The sequence below is a fragment of the Cyanistes caeruleus genome, chromosome 15, assembly GCF_971803275.1.
Source record: "Cyanistes caeruleus chromosome 15, bCyaCae1.hap1.1, whole genome shotgun sequence".
Lineage (NCBI taxonomy): Eukaryota > Metazoa > Chordata > Aves > Passeriformes > Paridae > Cyanistes > Cyanistes caeruleus.
The window spans coordinates 2,305,541-2,330,351 of NC_141715.1; the positions used below are offsets into that span (position 1 = coordinate 2,305,541).

Sequence of the window (24,811 nt, forward strand, 5' to 3'; positions counted from 1 at the left end):
AATACCACTGGAGTGGAGATGTTTTTTTTCCTGAGTAAGTAGGGAAATATTAAGGCCTGGCTTTGTAGGAAAGTTTTGCATTGTTCCTTCTGAACTTTAACTGTCCTCCTTTGTGACACAGATGCTTCCTTCATGCCATCATAGTTCATTGCTGTGAAAATGACTGAATCACACTGTAAACAGAGCTGAAGCAATGCCACCAGCCTGGACTGGGAGCTGTGGATGTTGTTGAGCTTGTGTTTTGAAGTGTGCTGGTGTATTTTTGAGGCTTGTACTTCAAATGGTGGAGGTGGTGAGGAAAGAATAGTCTTGCAATGAGCGAAGAAGTGGAGAATCATCTGGGTTTTTTTTGTCTTCTATCCAAGCACAAGCCCTGAAGTGATGTCTGGATATTCCTGTACAGAGCCAGCTGCTCTCGAAATGGAAAAGTTGGTCTGCCAAAAAAATAACCACAATCTACAAAATCTTCCTTATACTGAAATGCTCGAGTATTTTAGTAGTAAATCTTTATACTGAAGTGTCTGAGTATTTCAGTAATAATCATGGCAGACACACACACAAGATGTAATTGGCCAGTACAACTCACTGAATTGTGTGTGTTTGGATGTTTGCTATTCTGTTTGTTTTTTTTGAAGAATGTTTCCAAATGAAAAATATTTAGATTAATTCAGAGAAGCCAGAAAGATTGGCATGTAGTAGAAGAGCCTTCAAAGTGCTGTGTTAAAATGTGCAGGCCTGTATTAGTGGTGACAGGATTTCAGGAGGTCACGATTCCTTAGTGTTTATTTAACAATTATATCCTAAAGCAGATCGCCTGGCTTCCAAATTGTTCCTCTCTGTAGGCCACTGTGTGCCCCCTAAAACATCAGTAATGTAAATGTGACTTTGTTTTCTGATAAAGGTGAAATTTTCGAGCCTTGCTTGGATTCTGTGTCATTCTAAAAGCAACACAACCCAACTGCACTGAAATCCAAATGTGGCTGCTGCGTTATAACAGGTTACATCTGCACCAAAAACCAGTGGTAAACCTGCAAGTTGCAGCTCTTGAGTCTGTATCAGTTATGTTTTTTTAGTGGGCATCCATAAAGATATTTCTTGGAAATTGTGTCAAACCAGGAGCTTGATGTGGGAGCCAGGTGATGCAGAGGAGTTGTAGTTGCTTGTAGGTAACACATTTAAATGGAAATAAAACCAGGACTGAGTTGTAAAACTTGTACAGAAATTCTTGTCTTCTTGGGTTGGAATTTAAATAGGAGAATCTGGGTTTGGCCTGTGTGCTTTTGGAGGAAGCCTTACGAATATGGAGTTGTTTTCTTCACATATCCTTCCTTTCTCCCCTTTTTTTTTAATCTCCACATGTATTTCTTCATATTCTTTTGTACCAATCTCTGATTTTTGTGCTGAGGAAGCACAGCTAGGACTTAAATCAGAAAGTATCTTCCCCAAATAAAACTTACACATTTCTGATGCTAAAATAGTTCTTCCCAGATCTTGTTTCAAGGTGTTCAGCAGTGCAGGGCAGCAGCAGAGCCTCAGTGTTTTGTGATTCCTGGATGCTGTGGGAAAGACCATGGTACAGCTCTTTTTTTCCCATAGCTCTCTGGTTGCCTGTAGGTAAATTCTTGGAATTCGCAGTCCAGCTTTGAATTTTGTTCAATGTCTGCTGCAGATCAGGACTTCTGTTTGTTTGTGGGAAGGGAATGTGGCAGGAGGCTGAGAGCCCTGAGCTGGGAAAAGGAGAAATGGTCAGGAGCAAGGGGGTCACGAAGTGCTGGGATGTGCTGGGGAGCTGCAGGAACAAAAATCTCTGAGTTGAAGGGTTACAGTCAGCTTATGGCATTCAGGTATCTGAACAACCTGCTTAGTTTGGGGAGCAGCCATATATATTTAATGTTCTTCCCCATTCTCTGTTCTGAGCAGAAAATGCTGCTCCCACTCAGGAGTACAATGGCTCTTCCAGTCCAGCAAAGGGCTGGAACCCTTTAAATACCAGTCCCCTTACTTGGACATTTTTTCTTCATGACACTTTTCTCCTGTTTTGATGAAGCAGAGTGTAATTTGCTCACTTTATTTAAAATACATTTCTGTTCCATGCTGCATTCTGACACTTGCTTCACTGCCTAGAAGGAAGTAAAATGCTCTCTGGCAAGACTCCACCTTTGAGTATTTGAGGTTATACTTCCCCCCTCCTCCTAATTGCCTTTGGAATGGCAATGTTTGAGCCTAACATTTTATTTTGAAGGCAAAAGAAAAGTGAATGTACTGTTTCCTGTCTTCCATCCTTCAGTGTCACCTAAAATAGTTACACTTTTGGCATATTGCAGCAATACAAGCGCTGTGTATACTCCTGAGAGAACAAGCTTGATATGCACTGGAAGAATAAAAAAAAAATTGGCAGATTCGTTTGACAAAAAGGTGTTCTGCAGGACAGCCCAATAAAACCACAGAGTGGGCAGAGAGGAGGAAAAAAGAGAATTGTCTCCTTGGAAAGGAATCAATCTAAGTGGGAGCAGAATGTATGAATTTTTGTGCTTTTTTTTTTTTTTTTTTTCAGCAGCTGCTGTGAGGATTGAAAATGTTTTGTCCTAGAAATAAATGGGTTTGTTTTTCTGTCCCTATGCAGATCCTGTACCTGCTAAGTAACCAGCAGGCCAGATGACATAATGTGCTCAGGCTGGTGCCTCCAAGGTTCTCTCATCCCCTTTCCCTAAATGTCCAGTTACCCAAAGGCTGGATTATATAATTAATGACAGTCCTCCTGGCCTAACCTTGTTTGCTTGTTCTCAGTACTCCTCCTTGTTTCAGACACTTCCTCTGTTAGTTTCATTATGTTCTTGGAACTAGAATTAAGAGGGAGGAGCTGGCTGGCAAGGAAACCTATTCCTACATTTCACTCCTGGGTTTGTAAGTGTGGAGAGTCAGGTCAGAAAAAATCCTGTTTGCTTTGAAAACTGGTGTGATGTTGTGAGTGAGAAGTCAGTCATACAGCATTTGAACAATTGCAGCCTTCACCTGCTTGCAGTCCAGATAAACTGGTTTAAAACTCCATCAGCCCCTCCACCTGTCTGGTCCTTTTCATATCAGAGCTTGCTCAAAGTAATTGAGGATTAAACAGTTTCCGATGTAATTCTGAAGCCTTGTCCAGTAAAGCCCAGGTTCTGCAGTGTGTGTGTTAATGTTCCCATTGTGTGTAAATGAGGACTGGCTGATTGCTTAATGATGTGTGCATTATCTGCTGTTATGAGGGTGTTAATCTTATAAAACTTGTTAATAACTGCTTGGTATTTACAAGTATCGGCTTATTGGTCTGGGCTTGAATCTGTATTTGCATCTCCAGCTCACACTCAGGGCCAAGCTTTGGTGTTTGTGTATTCAGTGTTTATTTTCTGTGTGAAACTGCCCTTAGCAGGATCACTTATCTTACTTTGCACATGCTTCAAAGTTTGTGTCCCAATTCACAGAACCATCGGGACTGTTCACAAACTGCTCTCCAAGCACAGCCCTGGTGCTGAACCAAGCTTGGCTCTTACAGAGCACATTTGTTTTCCTAAAGCCACCTTCCTGATGCTTTCCTTGTACAGAACTTCAAAGAATCACAAAATGTTCTGAGCTGCAAGGGACCCACGAGGGTCATTGATCCAGCTCCTGGTCCTGCACAGGCACCTCAACAACCCCATCCTGTGCATCCTTGGCAGTGTTGTCCAAACTCTTCTGGAGCTCTGGCAGCCTTGCTCAGTGCCCCACGACCCTCTGGGGAAAGAACTTTTTCCTAATATCCAACCTAAAATCCTCCCAAAGCACCCCCAGCATCCCTTCTGTGTAGAACTTGGAGCTTTGCTCTAGTTCAGCTTCAGATATTTGCAGTTTTCCCATCTGTAGGTTCCCATGTGCTCAAGGAAGGGTGGGCAGATGTTGCCAGGTGTTGCTGTGCAAAATGAATGAACTGAAGAAGAAGAAGAAAGGTTTAATTGAAAGGTGGGCAGATGTTGCCAGGTGTTGCTGTGCAAAATGAAGGAGCTGAAGAAGAAGAAAGGTTTAATTGAAAGGTGAGCAGATGTTGCCAGGTGTTGCTGTGCAAAATGAAGGAGCTGAAGAAGAAGAAAGGTTTAATTGAGTGGAACAGGAATTACACAGTGAGTCAGCCCTGGGAGCAGAACAAACTCAGGTCTGTTGGCTCCCACTGCTCATCCCCTCCACGGGATCATAGCCTGGTTCTGCCAGAGCTGTCCTGAGCTGCTCCCTGCACATCATGTTCTCATCTGCCAGCAGACAGGAAACATAGAAATGTCATCTAAACAAAGAATTAGCAGAATGAAGGGCTCAAAAGTCAGTAGTTCCTATTTTCTGCCCTTGCTGCTGACTTCCTACCATTGTTTTCTCATTCATTTAAACAGATCTCACCTACTTGGTTGGACTGGGAAGAGAGTGATTGATTTTATTGTCTGTGCTGGGTTGTAGGAGCTGAGTGTTCTTGCAGAGTTGTCAGAACATGCACTTGTCTTTGGGTGGGAAGGAAAACAGCTAAAGAAAGGATTTCAGAATTAAATCTTGAACTAATATTTCTCAATGAAAATAAAAAAAATAAATTAATGCTTTCTATACACATGTAGAGTGTGGTGTAAGAATAAGGCAGCTCTGTCTCTTTACCTGTTTTTGAATTAATTTACTTTGTGTAGAAATTCTTCCTTTTCTAGATTTGTGGAGTAAAATTGGAGATTTTTGCCCAGCACAGATACAGCAAGGACCACAGGAGCTGAAAATGCAGAGGGTGTTGGAACTCATCACTTTTTTATTGTCAAGTAAGAGAGGCTTTGCTTTAAAAAGACAGGCTTTTCTTGATGCTTCCCCCATCCTTTCCTAGTTCTTAGACTTGCTCCAAAATGCTGGTCAGACCAGGTCTGACTTTTTTTCTTGTAGCAGCTCTCAAGCACCTGGGGAACATAATCCAGCCCAGGGCATTGCTGAGCAGTCTGTGTCCCTTGCCCAGCCTTCTTTTTATTCCTCTCCAAACCAGCAGTGTGGTGATGCCCAGCCCCTCTCAGGGTCACTAAGCAGAGGGGAGTTGTGTCCTGCTCATGTCTTATCTGTGTCCCAGATCCCAGCTGTTCTCCAGGGCCATCTTTACTGTTTTATTTCACATATTCTGTCCTTGGGCACGTGGAATGGGGTAACTGATCTTTCTGGCCATCTCTGCCCACCCCAGCTGTTACACTGCTGAATAAGATCAATTCAACAAGTAAAGTGGTTAATCTTTTTATCTCTGGTTCTGGGCACCAGAACAGAAATTGTAGGGATGGTTTCAACAACTGTGAACAGTAAAACTCCCCCCAGCTACTTCAGACAGGTGTCTGGGAATTTATTTTTATTTAAGTAAATGGTATTTTGCTAATCAAAAGAGCGCTGTGTGTGCAAACCTGACACAGCTGTGCTGTTTCTTCTACCTCTGTATTCCCCTCAGCTTGAGCTGTCACTTTGAAAGCTAAATTGGTGGCTTTAGATTTACCCCTTTTACACAAGTAACAGATTTGCTGTTCAAGATCTTACCACGAGTGTCTGATGTGCTTTGTAGGAGGGAATGAAGCCAGAAAAGTGTGTTCTGATGGAAGTACCTCCCTGCCTTCGGTGGAGTGAGACTGTGTCTAAGGCTGCTTGGTTTTATTTAGAACTAAATGACCTCTGAAGGGGTTAAAAGCTACCTGATGGCTTGTGCTCCTCAGCTGGTGTGCTTGGGCTCCTGGTGCCCAGCAGCTTTGTTGCCAGAGCTGGGATGAATTGTCCCAAAGTCATTGTTTGGGAGCAGTGACCCAAGGAAACAGAGGAGCAGTCACTGCCTGTTAAACACCTTGGAAGCTCTTAGCTAAATGATTGGATTTTTTATTTAAAATCTGTTTTGTTCAGTAACCCTGGAGTATTCTGTATGCCATCTTAGTTTATCTTAGTATTTTCTAGCCCCATATATGTATATATATGTATTATTTTTTTTGGTCTGTCTCAAGAGATCGTGGGGACACCAGTTTCACAGGCTGGGCCAGGCTGGGAGGGACCCCAGAGGGTCACTGGTGCCACCTCTGTGCTTCAGCAGGGCCATCCCAGAGCACAGAGACAGCAGAGTGCCCAGAGGGCTCTGGAGTGAGATTCCACAGCCTCTCTGGTCTCTGGTCAGGGCTCAGGCATTTCCCAGGGCAGAAATTCTGCCTCCTGTGCAGGGGGAATTGCTGGGCTCAGTCCCTGCCTGTTCCCTGCTCGGACCCCCAGGGACACTGAGGAACCCCCAGAGACACCCAAGGACCCCCAGGGACACTCAGGGACCCCCAGAGACACCCAAGGACTCCTAGGGACAATCAGGGACCCCCAGGGACACCCAGGGCTGAGGTCCCTCTCTGCTGGGGCTCCTCTCCAGGCTGAGCAGCCCCAGCTCCCTCCAAGGAGCTGCTCCAGGCCCTTCCTCAGCTCCGCAGCCTCAGCTGGATCCTCTCCAGGAGCTCCAGGTCTCCAGTCCTGATCTAGAAGCCTGAGAACCTGGTTTACTTCATATTTACGTTTTTGTTGCTGGGGAGAGGATGGGGAATGCCATCCCTGGGTGTTCCAGTGGCTGATCACAGACCCCACTGTGCCGGAGCTGGAGGGAGCCAGGCTTTCTCTTGGGCACTTGTAATTCCCAAGCTTTGCTGAGATGACCAGGGAAGCTGCCTGAGAAGTCAGCAGAGCACACAGCTAGAAGTGCTCCTCGTCACTTAGCATGCCTCTGGTGGGAAGGCTTCTCTAGAAATACCACTGGGGATTAAAGCCAGGGCGTTTCCATTTGTGTCTCCAGCCTGAATGATCCTGCTCTGACAGCAGGCAGAGCTTCCTTTTGGTACCATAAATTCACATGGAAAATAATCAATATGGGTTTTTTTCCTCCCCTTCTGCCTCCAAGCTGCATTGATTTGGGGTAGGGAAGCTTCTGAGACGGGGTGGTTAAACTCTGATCTCCCCCTCGTAGCACCAACCTCTTCTGAAGTGTTCCTGGAGAGAGAAGATGGAGTCTGTTTGTGCACAGTCATCTTTGAATGTTGGATGGACTTAATCCAAGTTATATTTGCCATGACTAAGTTTCTCTCTGCTTCCCATGTCCTCCTTAAAAATGATGAAGTGTTTTATGCAAAGTGGATTCTCAGCTGTAATTGGTATCTCTGCTAAAAGCCATAATGGTAGCAGCTACTGAATGAATCACAGTCCATAAACTCTTGTGCTGTCTCTAGGAAAGGGTCTTCCAGAGGTGGGAGCAGCAGGAATATGAGGAAACAAAGCTGTGTGATGGGATAGGGGGGGAAGCTCTTCAGAAGCATCGTTCCAGCTCGTGTCATGTGCACTCAGACATGTTTCCTGAAGTGGGGCTGAGGTTGCTCATTCTCTTCTTGCTTCACACGTGCCTCGGTTTCCTGAATTGCTATTGCAGATCTTCTGTCGTAAAATAGAACTTCAAAACAGACCCAGTTGTACAAACCTTGTGGGAAGAGGTGGTTGTCTCTGCACCAGGTCTGTAGGTCCTGTGGGGAACCCAAATAACGGGGGTGGAACCAACCATCTCTGCTCTCTGGCATGCAGTGAAACTGAAAAAGGTTCAAGGAGGCAGACAGGAGATGGTAAGAGGAAGAACAGAAGTGTGTCGAGTGACAAATCCCAAGGTTATGTCCTTGTCTCCAGGGAAAATCCTCAGAGTCGAGGATGATTTGTCTCTTTAAAGCACTTAAATAGAAATTGTAGCTGGCTGGATTCACTGATATCTACATGAAGTAATTAGAGAGGCTTGTGTAATTCTGAGGGATGTGGCCTAAAACTGAATTTGTTTAGGATGTCTAAATGACAGACGCTCTCAAAGAAAAGGCAGTGGATGTTTTCAAGCCTGTTATCAGACAGACCTGCCTCAAAGTGACTCTTATCAAAAACCAAATGCATGCTGCCATAGGCTTGACTCTCCAGGGCTGTGTTTGGCACCTGTTTTGCTCTCTGTGTATCTTCCACAGTGCTGCAGGTTTGTTTTTTTTTGATGTTGTTTTCATCAAAAGCCATCCAGGATTGTTGTTTTGAATGAATATTCCCAGAAATGCACAGTGCAGCAGTTTTTCTATTCACCTGAAGAAGAAAACCAGTGTAACAAATAGAATACTTTATCTTCTTTTGACAAAAAGCAACTTTTTTCTTTTTTCAAGGCTGAGTTTTTAAAAACTTCATGTCTGCATGGGCTGCCTGTGTATCATTTCTTGAACAAGTACAATGTGTGATGGTAGAAATTCTCTCTTCCACGTTGTAACTGGATTTACTGGTGAGTGTGTAATGAGTGGACTTCGTAAAGAACAGTTAAGTTCTTTGTTTAGTCAGGAATTGGTGTGTGTGGAGAAATAGTGACCTCATGCCTTCTTGGCTTCTTGAATTTTGAGGTTTGCAGTCACCCTTTGCAAGGAGGACTTGACAAATGGGGGAAACCAGCAGCGATATTTCACTGGAATTTATCTCCAGTGTGCAGCTCCTTGCTGATAAATGGGGAGAGGCATTACCAGCAAACAAACAGAAGGGTAAACAAGGTTTGGTGACTGCTTTAACCTGCTTGTGTTCCCTGTGCAGTGGCAAGGAAACAGTTCTGGCATGAAATTGTTCCTCAAAGGCCAACTTAAAGTCTTCTTTCACTTTAGAGAGCAGAGAACACTGCCTAAAAATGCAGTGTTAGCTGCTGTGCAAGGTTTAGAGCACAGACAGACTTATCCCTGCCTCCTTGGGAGTGAATGAATTGTACTGCAGGTACATAAATTCTGTGTGAGAAGAGGGATCTCCACAGAAATCCGAGTGCTAGGGCCCAAATCAGCCTCCCACTGAAGGGCTGAAGAGAGGGGTTGTTATTTCTTTACTTTTTTGTGCTTTCTTTTCAACAGGAGCCCTTGAGCTGAGGGTTTTTGTTGATCCAGGAAGCCATCTCAGCCTGGAAAGGTGTATTATTCTTTATTTCCACCCCTTGTCTATATGTCATAGTTGTCTTGCCTTTTTCAACCTGCAGCCCATCTCTTTCTCAGGGAAGTCATGTTTCTTACCAAGAAGGAAACAATCAGGGACGGCATTTCTACTGACCCTAAACCCCTTTTTTCAGAATCACAGAGTCCCAGGATGGGTCAGGTTGGAAAGGACCACAGGGGGTCACTGGTCCAACCTTTTGCATCCAGACAGTTCTGGAATATCCCCAGTGAGGGAGACTCCACACCCTCAAAACTGACTTTTTCTCTCTGTATTTGATAATTCCACCTTTGTGTAGTTTAGTCATTTCTGCTGTAGAATTGCCAGGTATTTGATTAACTTGATAGTGAAGTTCTGTTTCTGCTGGAAAATTTGTTATCCCTGCAAGTTTTTTGTTAGTGAAACAAATTGGTTTGAGCAGCAGCAGGCTGTCTCGTTTATTCCAAGAGATCTCAAAGCTACTGATGTGTAATAAAATCAAGGTAGTTGTTCACTCCACACTGGGCTGGTTATTGAGAGTGAGTAATGTCACCAGTGACCTCAGCTCCAAATGTGGTATCTGCTGAAAAACAGATGCCACTTCTCCAAGCTGGTGAGCATGGGAGGTGGAGAGTCAGGTGTTGTTTTAACACCCACATTCTTCTGGGTGAATCACAGCCACGGACCCTTTCTGCTGAGCCAAGGTGACAGTGATGGATTTACACCACTGACCTGCTAAAAGGGGAGTGTCAGCCGTGATTCTGATCAGCTTTTTATTTTTTCCTTAATCATCTTTGACATCAAAAATGTCATTTGTTGTAATGAATGCTCACAGCCTCTTTAACTTTCAGGATGTGTTGAAGTGCCTACAATAGAGCTAGTATGCTTCAAAAAGAAGACTGGTGTTTAAATATTTGGTTCTCCTGGGGAAAACATAATCTGCCTGAAGAACAAAACTATTCTTCCCCTGTCTGTGAGCATTAATTTCTGGAAAGGTACAAAAATTAATCTTTTTGCTGCTGATTTCCAGTTTCTGAATTCTTTTCTGTAACCAAGTGCCACATGAGAATGTGTTACAGTTCTGCTTGATGAACTGGAATCCAAGATGCAGTCCAAGAGCTCTAGAACAGCCTTTCCCTGGCCCCTCAGGTAAATCAGCAAAACCAGACCTTGCAGAATGATACATGAGAACATTCTGCTGCTGGTCTTTGCAGGGACTCCACACAGGGCATCAGTAACTTTGGGGAGAAATTCAGCTCTGGGTGCCATCCCTCCAGTCTTTGTTCCAGGGAGGGATGGACAAATGCTGGAAACTGAAGGAGGAATTAATGTTTTTCCTTCTGTGATATGAACCCCTTTGGGGATCAGAATTTCCCTTTGCTACAGGGCATTCAAATTGAACCATTGTTTAGTTAATTCTACTTAAAAGTTGTTGGGGTTTTTTAATTGCCTCACATTCTTTGCTTCTTGTTCATGACAAACTTAACAGCCTCTTCCAGAGTTGTTTAAAAAACTCTTCTCAGATTCCGGAGATGTCAGAGAGGATTCTTTTGTTTGGAGGTTTGGAAATCTTCAATGAAATAATGTATTTATTACTTCATTTCCTGAAATATTTCGGGTCCAAACTTGAAACTGTTCAGGTGTACATAAAGCCCTGGCAGGCAGCCCTGCTTGTGGCAGCTCCTGCTGTGGGAGTGAGCTCATCCTCTGCTCAGGGGAGGCAGGTGAAGCATCAACTCTAGAAAAAAACTTGTAGTGTTTGGGTCCTCTGCCCTCCCTGCTCCTCATCCAGCAGCATCAGTCACAGCTCTGGTGAGACCTCACCTGCAGAGCTGCCCCAGCCTGGGGCCAGCACAGGGAGCACCTGGAGCTGCTGCAGAGCCCAGAGGAGGCTCCAGGATGAGCAGAGGGATGGAGCAGCTCTGCTGGGAGGAAAGGCTGGCAGAGCTGGGATTGTTCAGCCAGGACAATCAGGAGATTCAGGACTTTCAGGAGAAGCTTTGAGGTGACACAATTGTGGCTTTTTAGTGCCTGAAGGAGCTACAAGATGGAGAGAGACTTTACAAGAGCCTGGAGTGACTGGACAAGTGGGAATGGTTTCACACTGACAGAGAGTAGGGTTAGATGGGACATTAGGAAAAATTCTTCCCTGTGAGGGTGGGCAGGCCCTGGCACAGGTGCCCAGAGCAGCTGTGGCTGCCTGGATCCCTGGAAGTGCCCAAGGCCAGGCTGGACAGGGCTGGGAGCAGCCTGGGATAGTGAGAAATGTCCCTGCCATGGCAGGGTTTTCAATGAGATGCTCTTTAAGGTCCCTTCCAGCCCAAACCGTTGTGTGATTCAATGATAAACTTCTGTCTGAAGAAAAAATCTGAGTAGCAGCAGCCCATGTTAGTGTAGGTACAGCTGTTGGAATCCTTTTGATGCTTGCTGGCACTTGAAATCTGCCACCCTTTTGTGGCACTCCTGTCCATCAGAGAGCTGGAGTTCTGCCCCACACCTGCCTTAACCACACAAAGATTTGTGAATTCTCTGTTGGAACCTAGTTAGGAATGACCCCCTGCTCATCTCTGTGATGCTGTTTTACCAGTTTGTTGACATTCCCACCAGGAAGGTGAGAAAGTTTGGGGGTTTTTTTGCCATGTCCTTTCAACTCTTGGATTTATAAAAACTATTGTAGCATTCCCTCATGTTAGTTATGAATGTTGATTCCTGCAAACCTCTGACATTGCCAAACGGGCTTTTTTGATTTCTTTGTTTGCAACCCTGCTCTCCATTGAAAGAAAAGACACTACAGATGTGTCAGGAAATTCCTTTGTTATACTGATGACAGCCTAATTCTATCTTTAGCCTCATATTCTGGAATTGCAAGGCCCAGCCTTCCCTTTATGAGAACACGTAGGACCTGGGGGAAGAACCTTCCTAGCAGCAAGTTTGTTGTTTCCACTCTGAAGTGATGTTAATTGATCAACTCAGAGATACAACTTGGCCTTACAAGTCTTGTCTTTCTGAAGGGGAGGAAGAAACTCGCCAAAAGCTAAATATAAATGGTGTGCAGTGGAAAATGCACACGTGCCTGCTCTGGGGGTGTGAAGTGATTTCTCCCTTCCTAAAGCAGAATGAGTTTCAGGTTAAGGGAGTTCACTGAGCAGTTGTCATTCCATTCCCTGGTTTCTCCTGGTCACTTAGGATGATTGCCAGGCCCTGGATGCTGAGGGTGGCACAGGGTGTCTGTGCCCTGGGAGCTGGCAGGTACAGCCCCTCTGCACAGCCAGGCTCCCTGCAGGGTTACTAACACCTTCCACTGCTTTGAGGCAGCTCTTGCAACAGAGATCGAGGTTCCTCTCTGTTCCCAGGGCACAAATACTCCTCCAAGTGACCAATGCCTCAGGAACCTGGAGGCTTGTTGGAATTTTTACTGCAGGTGCTTGCAGGAACATCTGACCTGAGGGCAAGTAAAACCTGTTCCCCTTTGCTGCCTCCTCCCTCATGCATTACAAATCATCTCTGGTGTCTAATCCTCATTCTTTTCTCTTCCCAGGACAGTGTAAGTGCTCTCCTGGGATTGCTTTCAGTTCTGGAAGGTAGGCAAGGAGCCAGTGGCAAAAGGAGAAAGGCTTTTCTAGTGGAGGCAGATTTTTAATCCTTAGGTCTCATAGGAGCTGTCACAAATCTCTCCTTTCTTGGGGCTTAGGGTCTCCTGTTACAGTAACTCTTGTCAGCTTTACAGATTTGTTTGAGACATTTGATTTACTTGTTTTCATAATTATCTATAATTAATGAAGCCTTCTTTAGGGTTCTGTCCTCATTGCTAGCATTTCATCTCTCTGGTGTCTCACATAATTTTCAAGCTGTCATTGAATCCTTTACATTTCACATCTTCTTCTTCTAATTTGGAGTTTAAATGGAGTGAAGAAGGTGACTCTTTGTCCTGACCATGCCATCTCCATCACTCTCCTCAAACTTTGTCATTTGGGTTTCCCCCTTGCCCTTCTCTGTAAGCCCCACTGCTGTTTTCACTAACAGGGATCAGACTGAGGAAATTCTATCAATTGTGGCCAGTATCAGATCCCTTATGAGAAGTCCCTGGAGCCCTGGGGACTGTTGTTCTTTTGCCAGATCATGAACCCTCCTAGCTCAGAACGTGTCTTTTCCAAGCAACTGGTTGTCCTGCCAGGAGACTTGCACATAGCCAGTCCTTTTCTCTTTTGGACTGGTGATCATTTGGATTTGCTGGTATCACACATCAGTGAGCAAAATCTAACTAGCAGTGTTTGCCTCTTATCCCAAACTTTTGTTTTTTGATTGTTGTGATCATTTTGGCATCCTTGTGCAAGCTTTAATGTACCTTCCCTCCTTCCCTTCTCTTCTGCTTGGGTCAAGTTCTGGATGTCATCCTTCAAGCTTCTGCTTTCATCCATAAAACCTTAATTTTTTGTATTAAGCACTTTTTGTAGCGTCTCTGCCTAATCCAAGTTTACTTAGGCCGTGGAGGAGTTAATTTTTGGTGTTGGGTGTTACTTATGTGATTAAATGACAATCTGAGAGAGCTCTGCCTCATATGACATCAGATTTCCAGTGAGTTGTTTAAAAAACTGTGGGTTTTTTTTTCTTTTAATGCTGTGATGGGCCATCATTTCAATACTAGTAAATATTTCTGATGGTGAGAACAAACTTCCTTTTATAGTATCCACACACTGCTGTTTTTACTGAATCCAGCCTGGAGCTGTTTCTTATTTCTGAGTGTTTGCTCACACTCAGCAGCTCCTGGTGTTCACGTGCTCTGTCTCTCTCTGTTTCTCTCTCAGCTTTTTTAGCCTTGTTGATCTATTATTGTGACTTTGGCCAGACGACGCCAGCTTTCAGCATTTAATGGGCTGCAAGAGCAACAGCTTCCTCTGCCTGTGAGACCATGATGTCATCAGCTACTTTGGGTTCTTTCACCATCCTGATGCTTCGGTGGATGTGGAAAGAATGTGAACAGCACTTTCCAGATGTTCCTGGGGCAGCTGGAAAACCATACATGGATTGTTTGCTTGGGGAATATTGCTGCTCTGTTTGGGAGACAGCGGTGAGAAGGGTCATGAGAACACAGCTCCTGTGCAGCAGTGCTGTCAGCTGTCTCACAGAGGGTTGTTGGGGTGTTAAGTGATGGCACAGCTTATTCAGGACTCGAGCTGGGCAGATGAAATATCTTCCCCCCTGCTCTCCATTCCCTCTTCCCTTTTTCCTCCAGCTTCAACTCCTGAGCTTCAGCTCCACGGTATCCTTCTGATCTCCTGCAGGGCAAATGCTGTTTTGTTGGTGCAGTTTCTCAGAGTTATCTCAGCAGCTGAAGACTAAAGAAAAGAACAATGATCTCATTTTCAAACTCCCAGTAAAATATTTGATGTAGTAGGAGCTAGTGAATAAACACAGGGGTATTTCATCTTGGTGCAGTGTAGCCTGGGAATTTCAAAACCCTCTCCAGGGCTGGAAAAAGCACCAACTCTCACCCACTTGTGGCAAAAAAGATTATTTTGAGGGAGAACCGGTCACTTCCTTCTTTAGGGTGGGTGGGTGTATTTAATGCATTAATTAATTTTTATTGAGTGATGGAAAAACTGATGTCAGAGCTTCGTTGTGGTTGGGCGTGCAGGAACACAAGGTGGTAGGAAATAATACAGCTAACACATGAGGGCAGGGAGAGTTTAACCATGGGGAGTTTAAAATAGCAAAGCTGAGCCCTATGGATATTAAAAGCTATGACTGAATCAAAACAACGGTCTAATATTAAACTGGATTTTGCTGGGGGAGGAACAAACCTGTTGGGTTAATTTCTGTTGTTGTATCCAATGTCCAAGGGATGTTTTTTTGTCTCAACACCTGGATTTCTGACTTAGGGGTTGTCTATTTCTGGCTTTGCAGGATACAAATGACCAGGGGCAATATAGGTTGTGTTTCATTGCAGGATTTTTGCCAGATATGTTTATCAGAAGTCTGTAGAGAAGCCTCTTCTTTTTACAGTGGTCTATAAACTTGTCCAGCATGACTTCTTGCCTGGCTGCTCTCACAGCTCAGACTGCACAGATCCACAACAGGGAGGCGGAGGGAAGTGCTTTGGAAATAGGAGCCAAGACAGAGCACAGTTACATAATTGTACAAAAGCAAAGGGGTTTTTTGTTTTGTTTTTTTCCTTCCCAGATCCTCCTGCCTACTGAAAAAAATGTTGTTGGAAAGCTGGATGGAAAAAACTTCAAGCGTCGTTCATCCCTGTGGGGGCATGAAATGTATTGAAATGTTCCACCTGTTTTATGGCTGATGCTTTTCCTCTTTCAGGTTTGACATCTACAGGAAGGTGCCAAAAGACCTTACACAGCCAACCTACACAGGGGCCATTAGTAAGTAACTTCTTTTTGATGTCCTTGCATAGCCCTGGTCTAAAATTAAAGATTGTTTGGCCTCTCTGTCTGCAGGGGATTTTTTTTTAAGGGATGTTAAGCATTGGAAGGGGTGTTCTTTGTTGCTGAGGCAGCAAACAGTGGAATAGTTTGTGTGAATTCAGAATTGTAGAATGGTCTGGGTTGGAAGGGACCCTGAAGAGCCTCCAGGTCCAACCACCACCAGCGATCCACTCTCACTCCCGTGGATCAATACACAGACTTTTGGCTGATACAGATCTCTTGCCTTGGGCCCCTTTTCCTTCCTTCCTGCTCCTGGGAGAGGCTGGAGGCTGAGTAATGCCATTTCACACAATTATGTGCAGCGAGCTGGCTGGGCAGAGGGCTTGGTAAACATTGATCAGGCTGATCCTGCCGGGCCTGTCATTACCCTGCTCCTGCAGCTTTCCTGTCCCTTGGAGCAGGGACATCCTTTGCTCAAGTGCTGTGCCCCGTTCAGATGGGTCAGTAGTCTTGTATGTCATTGCTGACGTGAGTGATGTCACATCCCTTGGTGACAGCACGCAGGACTGAGTCAGTGCCTGTGAATCAGGACACAAAGGAGAGCCCTCTGTGAGCTGAAGGAACTCCTCACTGTGAGCATCCTCCAAGAACAGCTTGCTGAGGGTGATGTGAAGTCTCCATCCTTGGGGATGCTCCAAACAACCAGAGCTGGCCCTGAGCAACCTGCTCAGAGCAGGGGAGTTGGATGGGATGATCTCCAGAGAGGTCATGCCAGCTTCAGCCAGCCTGTTCTTTTGTGAAGATAACACATTTCCCCAAATATTTACTCTCAGAGTCCTTGTCCCCTGAGCTCTCCTGGCCACTCAATTACTTGTATCCCAACTCCCATTTGGGTTTGCTGAAGTTGTGAACAAAGAGCTTGACTCAAGGTGTTTGGGAATTCAGGGGCGGATGAGATTTAGTGTTTTGAAAGAACACTTTGAACTTGTGAGTGATCCTGCCTTCTCTTCTGTTTTGGAAACTAAGAGTTCCCACAGTGCCACTTGGATCCCTTTGAGAATTTGTCTTGTTATGAATCACCTGCAAAAGAGTATTTTAGAAACAACAAAAAAAAAACATCAAAGGCCATGGAGTTTAGGCTTTCAGATCTGCAGTAAACAGCTCAAGTGATAAGTCTGTTGTGGGAAGGCTTGAAGGTTGTGACTCTTACTTACAATTATTAGCTGACTTATTTCTCTCTATTGTTATTTTCAGCTTCTCAGGCTTTGATTTTCTTCTCTAACTGGTTCTCCTTCTTTTTCTCAGAGCGTTTTTAGGCTGCCTGATAGAAGCTTCTGAACCACAAACTGGTGGCTTTGCCTGTGAGGATCCTGTGAGCAGCTTTTCTAATGGGCTTTTCTGTCTGACCAAGCCTGTGGCTTGTAATTTGAAAGCCACTAATCTTAGGTGTTGTAGGAGGCCCTGGATGAGACCAGCCCATTGCCAGGCCAGTTGGAAGCCTGGGAAGGTTGCATGACCTGGTGATAAAATGCTTCAGGGAAGTCAGCTTGTGTTAACATTGGAGGCTTGAGTGCAAGGGAAGGTTCTGCCTCTCAAAAACTCTTTTAGGCTTTAGTAATCATGTGGAATTACTACAACTGCAACTTTACTTTGGCTTTCTTTAAGTCCTCCAAGTTTTACAGAGCAGATATAAATTAGTCTATGATACCCAGTTAATTCTGGCCTTTTCCATAAGATTTCTGCTGAAACCTTAGTTCAGTATCACTTCTGGTGCTGGGGGCTTTCTGGATTAGGAATGGACTTACTGCAGGGTTTCAACAGTGAGGTTTGGATTGTAAAAAGGTCTATTTTCACAAAAAAAAAAAGTAAAAAGAAGTGAAGGTTTATTAGGAAAGAAGGCACAGATCAGATGACAGAAGAAGAGATGGCAAAGAGCATCCTGACACCAGGGCTGAAGGGGCCAAGGCTTTTAGGGAAGAAGCAGCCAAGGGACAGGAAGTGTTGAGGGATTTTGAGGGAGAAGAGTAGGTGATCTCGAACATGAGCAAGTTCAGAAGCCAGCTTTGGTTTATTTGGTGTTGTTGAGGCTTTATTAGATATGGCTTTTTAATTCCCACATTTGCAGTGAACACTGCACACAAGATACTTCAGATCTGTGTGGCGACCACTTGGCTACAAACAATTTTCTTAGGAATGGAGGAACCAAGAACAATCCACTGCCATTTACTTGGAGTGAGGCTTTTCCAGTCCAGCTGTGGACTTCTCTGGGATGTGTGAAGTTACTCATTCCTTCTCCTCATTAAAATCCCATTCTTCAGGCAGCATCTCCGTCGTGCTGTTGTCCCTCCTCCACCAGTTTTTGCAGGTCTTCCTGCCGTGTGCAGAGTGTCTGTGGTGTCCCTGTGACAGGCATGGTGACAACCTGGCCATGTTTGGGTACAGAGGCAGCAGCAGCTCTCCTGGCTGGCTGGACAGGAGCAGTGGGACTCTGGAGAGCAGCCTGCAGCCCAGGCAGCTGCTGGCACCATCCTGCTCTCCAGCCATGGCTGTGGATGCATAGTTTGCATGCACATGTTGTATGCACACATGGAAATGTTAGCCAGAAATACTCTGTGCTGTTTGGAGTTTTAAATACACATCAGGAAATATCGAAGTTATGATTCACATGGCGCCTGTAACAGGACCCGTTCCTTGCTCTTCGTAACAGTTTGCTCCACTGAATAATAAATACTATTAATTTTATGCCTTAATATAGACATGGCTCCACGTTCTCAGTCTGTGTGATGTGTTAAACACTTTGTCTTTCTCTCATTTCTCGTGGGGTGGGGAGGCAGAGCCAGGAATGTACGTAGACGGGGTATGTAGTAGAAGGGATAAGTACAAAAAGGTTAGTGCAGAAATAAAAACCTTGGCAGAGTTTCCCATCCTTTTGGGATTGCAGATCAGCCAACAGCAGCGTGTCTACACCAGCAACCTTTGATATATTGATCATGTTATCATATTAGAGCTTTAAAAAACCTGTCTCAGATGTTGTTGGAACTCTGTGGGAACGTCGCCGTGCTCTTGCAGTTAAGCAAAACTTTATGCATGAATTGTTTGATTCTGTCTGATTCCAGCCTTTAATCTACTTTTCCAAATATAATACTTGTCAAATGTGGGTGGTAGGACTGCACATTTGCATGGAAGCAAGAAAAAGCCTTTACTGTGAAAGAAGCAGCTCAAGCACCCTGTGCATAAATTCCTGTGTTGGGAACGTCGTCTGTGCCTGCAGCTCCACGCTGAGAGAGGAGCTCCTGTCCTGCAGCTGAGGAAATGCTGCCTCTGGAGAGAGTAACTGATAATGCTGTCACATGAGTCTCATGCCAAAACCTGCCCCTGTCCTGGAAATGTGTGTGTATAGGAAGAGTTTAACAGTCAGTGTCCTCTTTTCCAGGGTCTGGCAGCAGCTGCCTGAGAAGGAGCAGGAGGGGCAGGTTAAACACTTCACCAGGCTTTGCTCACTTGGCTCCTGAGCTGGAGTTGGTTCCTTTGTGTTTAGTATCCCTCAATGGATTTCTTCCTCAGGGCATCTGTGATTGCTTTTTGTCATCTAACAGCTTTTATTTCTTAACCATCTTCAGCACCCAAAGTCAAAAATATTCAGAATTTAGCTGTGTAAAGGAAAACCTTCTCTTGTTTTTTACCTCCCCTTTCCCTGTTGTTCCCATACTGGAAGAGACAGTGAGTGGTTGTTCCCCACTCACCTCCTTCAGGCTGCTCCTGATTTTACATCCCCCTCTCATGTCCACCCTCAGTAATCTCTTTTACAGCTTCAAAACTGACTCAGTGGTTTGAAGACTGAGAAAAGCACTGAGGAGCTTTGAAAGTCAGTCCCTGCCAGGCACTTCAGGGCATTCTAGCAGGGTTTTTTAGATACAGGTTAGTGGAATTTTACTGTGCTGTGCTTGGTAAGTATTGTCACGAACCTTCACTGCAAGAACTGAAGACAGACTTGAGGGAGCAAGTGCTGGAAAAGAAGATACTTTGATTATGTGAGTAGCAGAGAAGGAAATTTAAAAATTGGAAGAGAGAGGAAGCTCTGGGAGAGAATTTAGTTAAGAGAGTTAGTAGTAGCAGTCTTTCCTAGAAGTGCTTGGGAGCAGAGAGGTCTGGCTGATGCTGTGGAAAGCCTTTATGGGATTATAACAAGCAGCAAGGAATATGGGAAGCAATTAAAGAAAAAAGGGTTGTCTGTGTCAGACTCTCTCCCCTGCAGCTGCCAGAGCTCAGAGATCTCATGTCTCTGTCAGATCAGCAGTACAAACACTGGATCTACTCCTGTCCTGCCTTGGTTTATTTTTTTTGGGATCTTTAAGTAGGTGTGGATGTTCTCACAAGAATTTGCTGCTGTGCTTTAAGCAGACCTTTCTCCTCCCCCAGCCCCTGGTGCCCTGTGCCAGGGGCTCAGCTGGGTCACAGCCCTGGTGGCCTTCCCTGTCCTGACAACCATGACTTGGCAGCAGCTGTGTGACCATCTGAGGCTTCTCTTTAGGAATTAATATCCCTTCTTGCTTCCTGGTTTCCTGCTGGTCTTCAGGTTTGTTTTTTTTTCCTCTCCTTCCTCATCCTAGCTAGTGGATTTTTTGGCGTCTCTGTTAATCCCTTGCACTTTAGAGAGGGTCAGTAAATGAATTATGGAATTATTCTGATGAGGAAGGGGAAGCAACGCATTTCTCTTTCCTCAGAACTGGAAGAATGAGGAGGCTCTAGGTCACTCAAGGGTCTGTCTCAGCCCTTGCCCTCAGCACCTCTTTCCTTCCCTTGCCTCTCACATTCCGTACCAAGGGAGTTTGGACCAGGGCTGCTGTGTGATAGAATTGTTGTTACTTGAGCTTCCCAAAGGAATGGGCACTCAGGACCTTGTGCACAGGTCATGTGGAATAAAGTTGAGGAACAGGGCTTCTTTTTTTTTCTTTCTTTTTAAGTGTATTTCTCAACCCTAATTAGTAGCTCTGGTAAAGTGGTGATTTCACAGAGAGCTGTGCTGGGATGGAGGGGTTGTGCTGGGATTGTGCTCTGGCTGTCACAGCCCTGCAAGAGCCTGTCAGTTCCTGCTTTGCCCTTCTGTGAGTGATTCATGGTGAATTTGAGTATTGTATTTAGCACAGAGACACACTGCAGCCCTGTCTCCTTGAGCTGGCACATCCTTGTCTGCTCCAATCATCCCTGATCCATAGGATTTTCAGCTGTGCTTCCTTCCAGCCCCTCCTGTGACTGTCACTGCTGCTTGAATGTCCCTGGTCAGTGGCTTGAATAATTTCCTGGTGAAGAATAAACAGTAACATTCCAGTTACTTTGGGTTCCCTCCATGCAATTCCAGGTTGGAATTCTTAGGAGAGACATGGGACTTGTCTGGGTACCTCACAGTTCCATCAGTGGGGTTTTTCCCTCTCTGCAGAGTCAACATGCCAGCAAATGGAGATATTAGAGAAATCAGGCACAATTCCAGTATTTCCATGTCTCTGCTGTGCCAGCTCTGGGAGTGCAGGCTGTGAGGTGCCTGACACAGAACCAAAACGTCTTCTCATCCCTAAAACACTGTGTCAGGGGGCTGTGTGCCTTCAAAGCAAGGAGGTGCTGGTTCTTTTTGCCTTCTGGAGGTTTTAATAGTGATAAAATTGGGAGCCAAGGCTCCAGAGAAGTGATGTTGTCAAGCAGCTGTGTCAAGAGGAGGGAGTGCTGGCATTGTGTGCTGAAAATGAGAATGCAGGAGATGTGGGGAGATGGAAATCATCACAGAAAAAGTGACCAAGAAGGGAAGATACCTCTCAGGATGTTTGGATATTGGCATGGCATTGAAGTCACTGCCCTGGTGGGCTCCTCTGGACTCTAAAGATTGTTAATTCCCAATTGTGTATGGGTGGCATATCCATGGGGGGAATGATATGGCTGTGTGAGAACAGGTTTTGTCATTGTTAGATGTACAGAACTAACCTTTTCCTCTCCTTACCTCTGTTCCAGTCTCTGTCTGCTGCTGTCTCTTCATATTGTTTCTCTTCCTGTCAGAGCTCACCGGATTCATAGCCACTGAAATGTAAGTAAAAGTCATGTTTTCCCTTCTTTGTGTGGATGTGAATCTTTACAGCTTTACTGTTATCTGAGAGAAATATTCCTGTAATTTCACTAGGTCACTTAGTTGCCTAATGGCTTTGGGATTCCTTTAGGTTGAGTCCAAATTCTCAGACGTCCATTCAGCTTTTTAATTTGCTAAAATTACTAGGCAAACTTGGTTCTGAACTATTTTTGATAGAGGAAGCTGTTCCAGACTCGCTTGATCCTTTATTAGCTGCGTGCTGGATTGCATAATTAGCAGCATGGAGAAATGGATTGCATAAAATAAGAATTATTAGTTTAATATCAATAATTGCTTTTATTTAATAATGTCAGAGCTGAATCTCTGATTCATGCTTTATTAATGTGTGAATTTTTAATTCTTCTGTTGAGTCTTACTAGGAAACCTTGTTCACAGGTTTTGTGCCTGAGGACAAATTGCCCCAGGTGGTGACAGCTTTGAGAAAAATGGAAATAATTTCTACTTTTAAAAATTGCTCACTGAACAAGCATGAAGTACTTATTAACACTGAGTTAATCAGATTTTTATTTTTTCCCCTGTTCTCATGTTCTTCCTGCCTCGAAGTAAACTTTTGGTAACTCTTGACACATCTGCCTTTGTTTGGGGCTCTAGGAAACCTTCTCCATCACCCTGCTGATGTGGCAGTGAGCTCACTGAGTGTGAGGCACAGTTCCTGGATAGCTGGGAAGGGTGGAACTCCTGTCAGGCTCACATGATGCTCCTGATAGCAACAGATGTCAGTGCTGAGCAAAAAGGCTCCGAAACCTTGCTTAGACTGAGCATTTTGATAACCAAGAGGCTCTTTCATTGTTTTTGTGCAGCTCTGTCTTGGATCAAGAATATAATTTCAGGAATAATGTTAATGTTGACTAATGTTTAACTGAAGGCAGGAGTGTAATCGAGCTCGAGATCGTTTTTTTGTGCCTGTTGCACGTTTACTTCAGAGATGGTATCTCAGATTTCTTGCTTGCTCACTGTTTCTCTGACTTCATTCCATGTGTTTGCTTGTGAAATCCGGGGTCACCTTATCAGCCACTTCACAGAGCTGAGTTTCCTTGGGTTTCTTGTTTTAAAAAACAGAGAAAAGCTAGACAGACTGCTTCGAGTAAAGCACTGCTTTTTCTTGCTCTCCTCTTAGATCTCATTCTCTTGCCTCGTTCTCTTTTTTCTTTCAGTTAATGCTTTACAGGAGGAAATAGTAATATTTACCTAGTTTTGACTCAGTTATTGGAGTGCACATAACTGCTTTATGTAGTGGCAGTTTCCTGACTAGAAATTCCTTTTTGAACAGCACAACTGCATAATTCTCTGAGGCCTCTTCTTGCTTTTTCCTTAAGAAGATAATGCATTTTCCACAAAAATATTGGGAAGTGCCATAAGCGTGCTCAGCTGGCAAGTTCCTCATTAAAACCTCGGAGAAATGGTGAAGTGCCTTTCCCAGCAGGAGCTGTGTGGGGAGGAGGCAATAAAGCAGTAACATTTGGGAGAGGATGTCATGCAAGAGTCTGGGACAAATGACTGCAGGAACCTGATTCGTCATGGACTGTCCAACACAAAAGATCACACAAAAGAGTAGGAAAACCTCCTTCTGATGAGTTACAAGTCACCAGACTCTTGCTGGGAACATTCACCCCCAGCAGTTGTGAAAAGGCTCTCCCAGAACAGTGGAAATACTTCAGAAAGTCACTTTAAGTCCTTCCCAGTTCGGCGACTTCGAAAACAGGAGTAAACTTTTATTTTTCCATTTCTTACTCGTGGGTTTCTCAGAAGAGAAACCCAGTACAAGTTGTTGTGAGCTCTTGTGGTTCCTTTTTAGTCAGATATTACTGGCAGTGCATTGTGAGGCAGCAGCAGAGCCTCAGCAGAGTTGGGAGCTGTGCATGGGCTGGAACTTGTGAGAACTCTGTGCTGCCATTAAACTGGGTAATAGCAAATAACAGGGGATGTGCTGTCTCAAAAAGGTGTTTGAGCCTTGCTTGCTCAGGATCCAAATACTTAAAAATATATGGAACATTCCTTATGTGCAAACTGTTCAGTTCTCACCAGCTTTTATTGCAAGCTTCAAGGCTTTTATTTATTTTTTTTTAGTATTAAGAGTCTCCTACAACAGATACCTCACCCAGATAGAAGTTTCCCAGTGGCAGCCAGGATTTGAATGATTACAGGTGCGCAGTGACATGGGATGAACTTTCCTGCTTTGTCACTGCCAGCTGTGCTGAGAGACCGCATCACTCTTTCTCCTTTTGTGTCGTATTTCCCTTAAAGCACTTGGCAGAGCCCAGTTGGGTGGGGAGAGCTGCACAGTTTTGATGACAAGGTGAGCACTTGACCTGGTGTTTTACATCAGAGACGTGGCAGGTTCCCTGCTGAGGGCTCCTGCTTCCCTCAGAGCCCTGTTCCACCGAGTAATTGTGCGTGGGGTGTGTGCAGGGACAGCTCCTTCAGGGCAGCCTCAGCCCACAGGATTCCCTGTCTGACTCTCAGCACCCAGAGCTTCCCTCGGTGGCTGCTTTCAAACCAAGAGGTTGGTGTGGTTTGCTGAGCTCGTGCTGCAACATGAGAAAAGAAGGTCTGCTCTGCACCACACTGACCCCAGATACTCGCTGGCTCCTGCCCACTGCTGGACTTTCTTCCACGTTCACACGAATGCAGCAGTGCCTGGCGTTACTCGAAATCTCGGTTTGGCTGCTCTTGCCCAACTTCAAAGCTGTTTTTCCTTGACCAACCCATTGTCGTAGCATTTACAGTCTCAGCTGCTGAAGGCTTGTCTGGGTGGCAGGCAGCCAAGAAATGACAGCCTCATCTCGAGGATCACAGTCATAGCCCTAAACCCAAACATTACCTGTGTGGGGAGGACAGCAGCTGTGTCATAACTCGTGTGGGCATTTCTAATGAGCGCCGAGGCTGCGTTAACTCCAGTTAGGAAGTCAAACCAAGACACTGCAGGAAGCTCATGGAAGAAGTAACACTCCAAAGGCACATCCTATTCTGCTGCTGACGGGTTTCCTGCGGAGACCAGCCCAAAAGAAGGGTAGAAAACTCCCAGGTTGCTCATCCAGATTTATCGTGTGACCCTAACAGAGCTGTGAGCAGCCACGAAGGAAATCCAAGCTTGGCATTTAGGTGGGGCTGCATCCTTCCCATGAAAAGCACAGTGAAGGGCTGCTGAGGGAAAAGAGCTTTTTTCTTAGTCACAACACATCATTGCCGTTAAAGGGAGGATGAGTTGAACTCTGGAAGTCAAAGATCCGCTTGATTTTTATTTTTATTTTTGTTTAGTCCAGGCTGAGAATGACTGAAAGCTTAGTCCAAACTCCAGGCGTTGGAATGTTCCCATCCCTGGAGATGTCCA

The 24,811-nt window shown here is 44.9% G+C and overlaps 1 protein-coding gene across 1 annotated transcript in view; it reads left to right on the plus strand.

The window, feature by feature from the left end:
* ERGIC1 (endoplasmic reticulum-golgi intermediate compartment 1) overlaps nt 1-24,811 on the plus strand; it is a 56,152-nt gene that overhangs the window by 5,540 nt on the left and 25,801 nt on the right. Inside the window, exons 2-3 of the mRNA XM_086852355.1 lie at nt 15,283-15,344; nt 21,348-21,420. Coding sequence (XP_086708481.1) covers nt 15,283-15,344; nt 21,348-21,420 — 135 coding nt within the window. The remainder of the gene's footprint in view (nt 1-15,282; nt 15,345-21,347; nt 21,421-24,811) is intronic.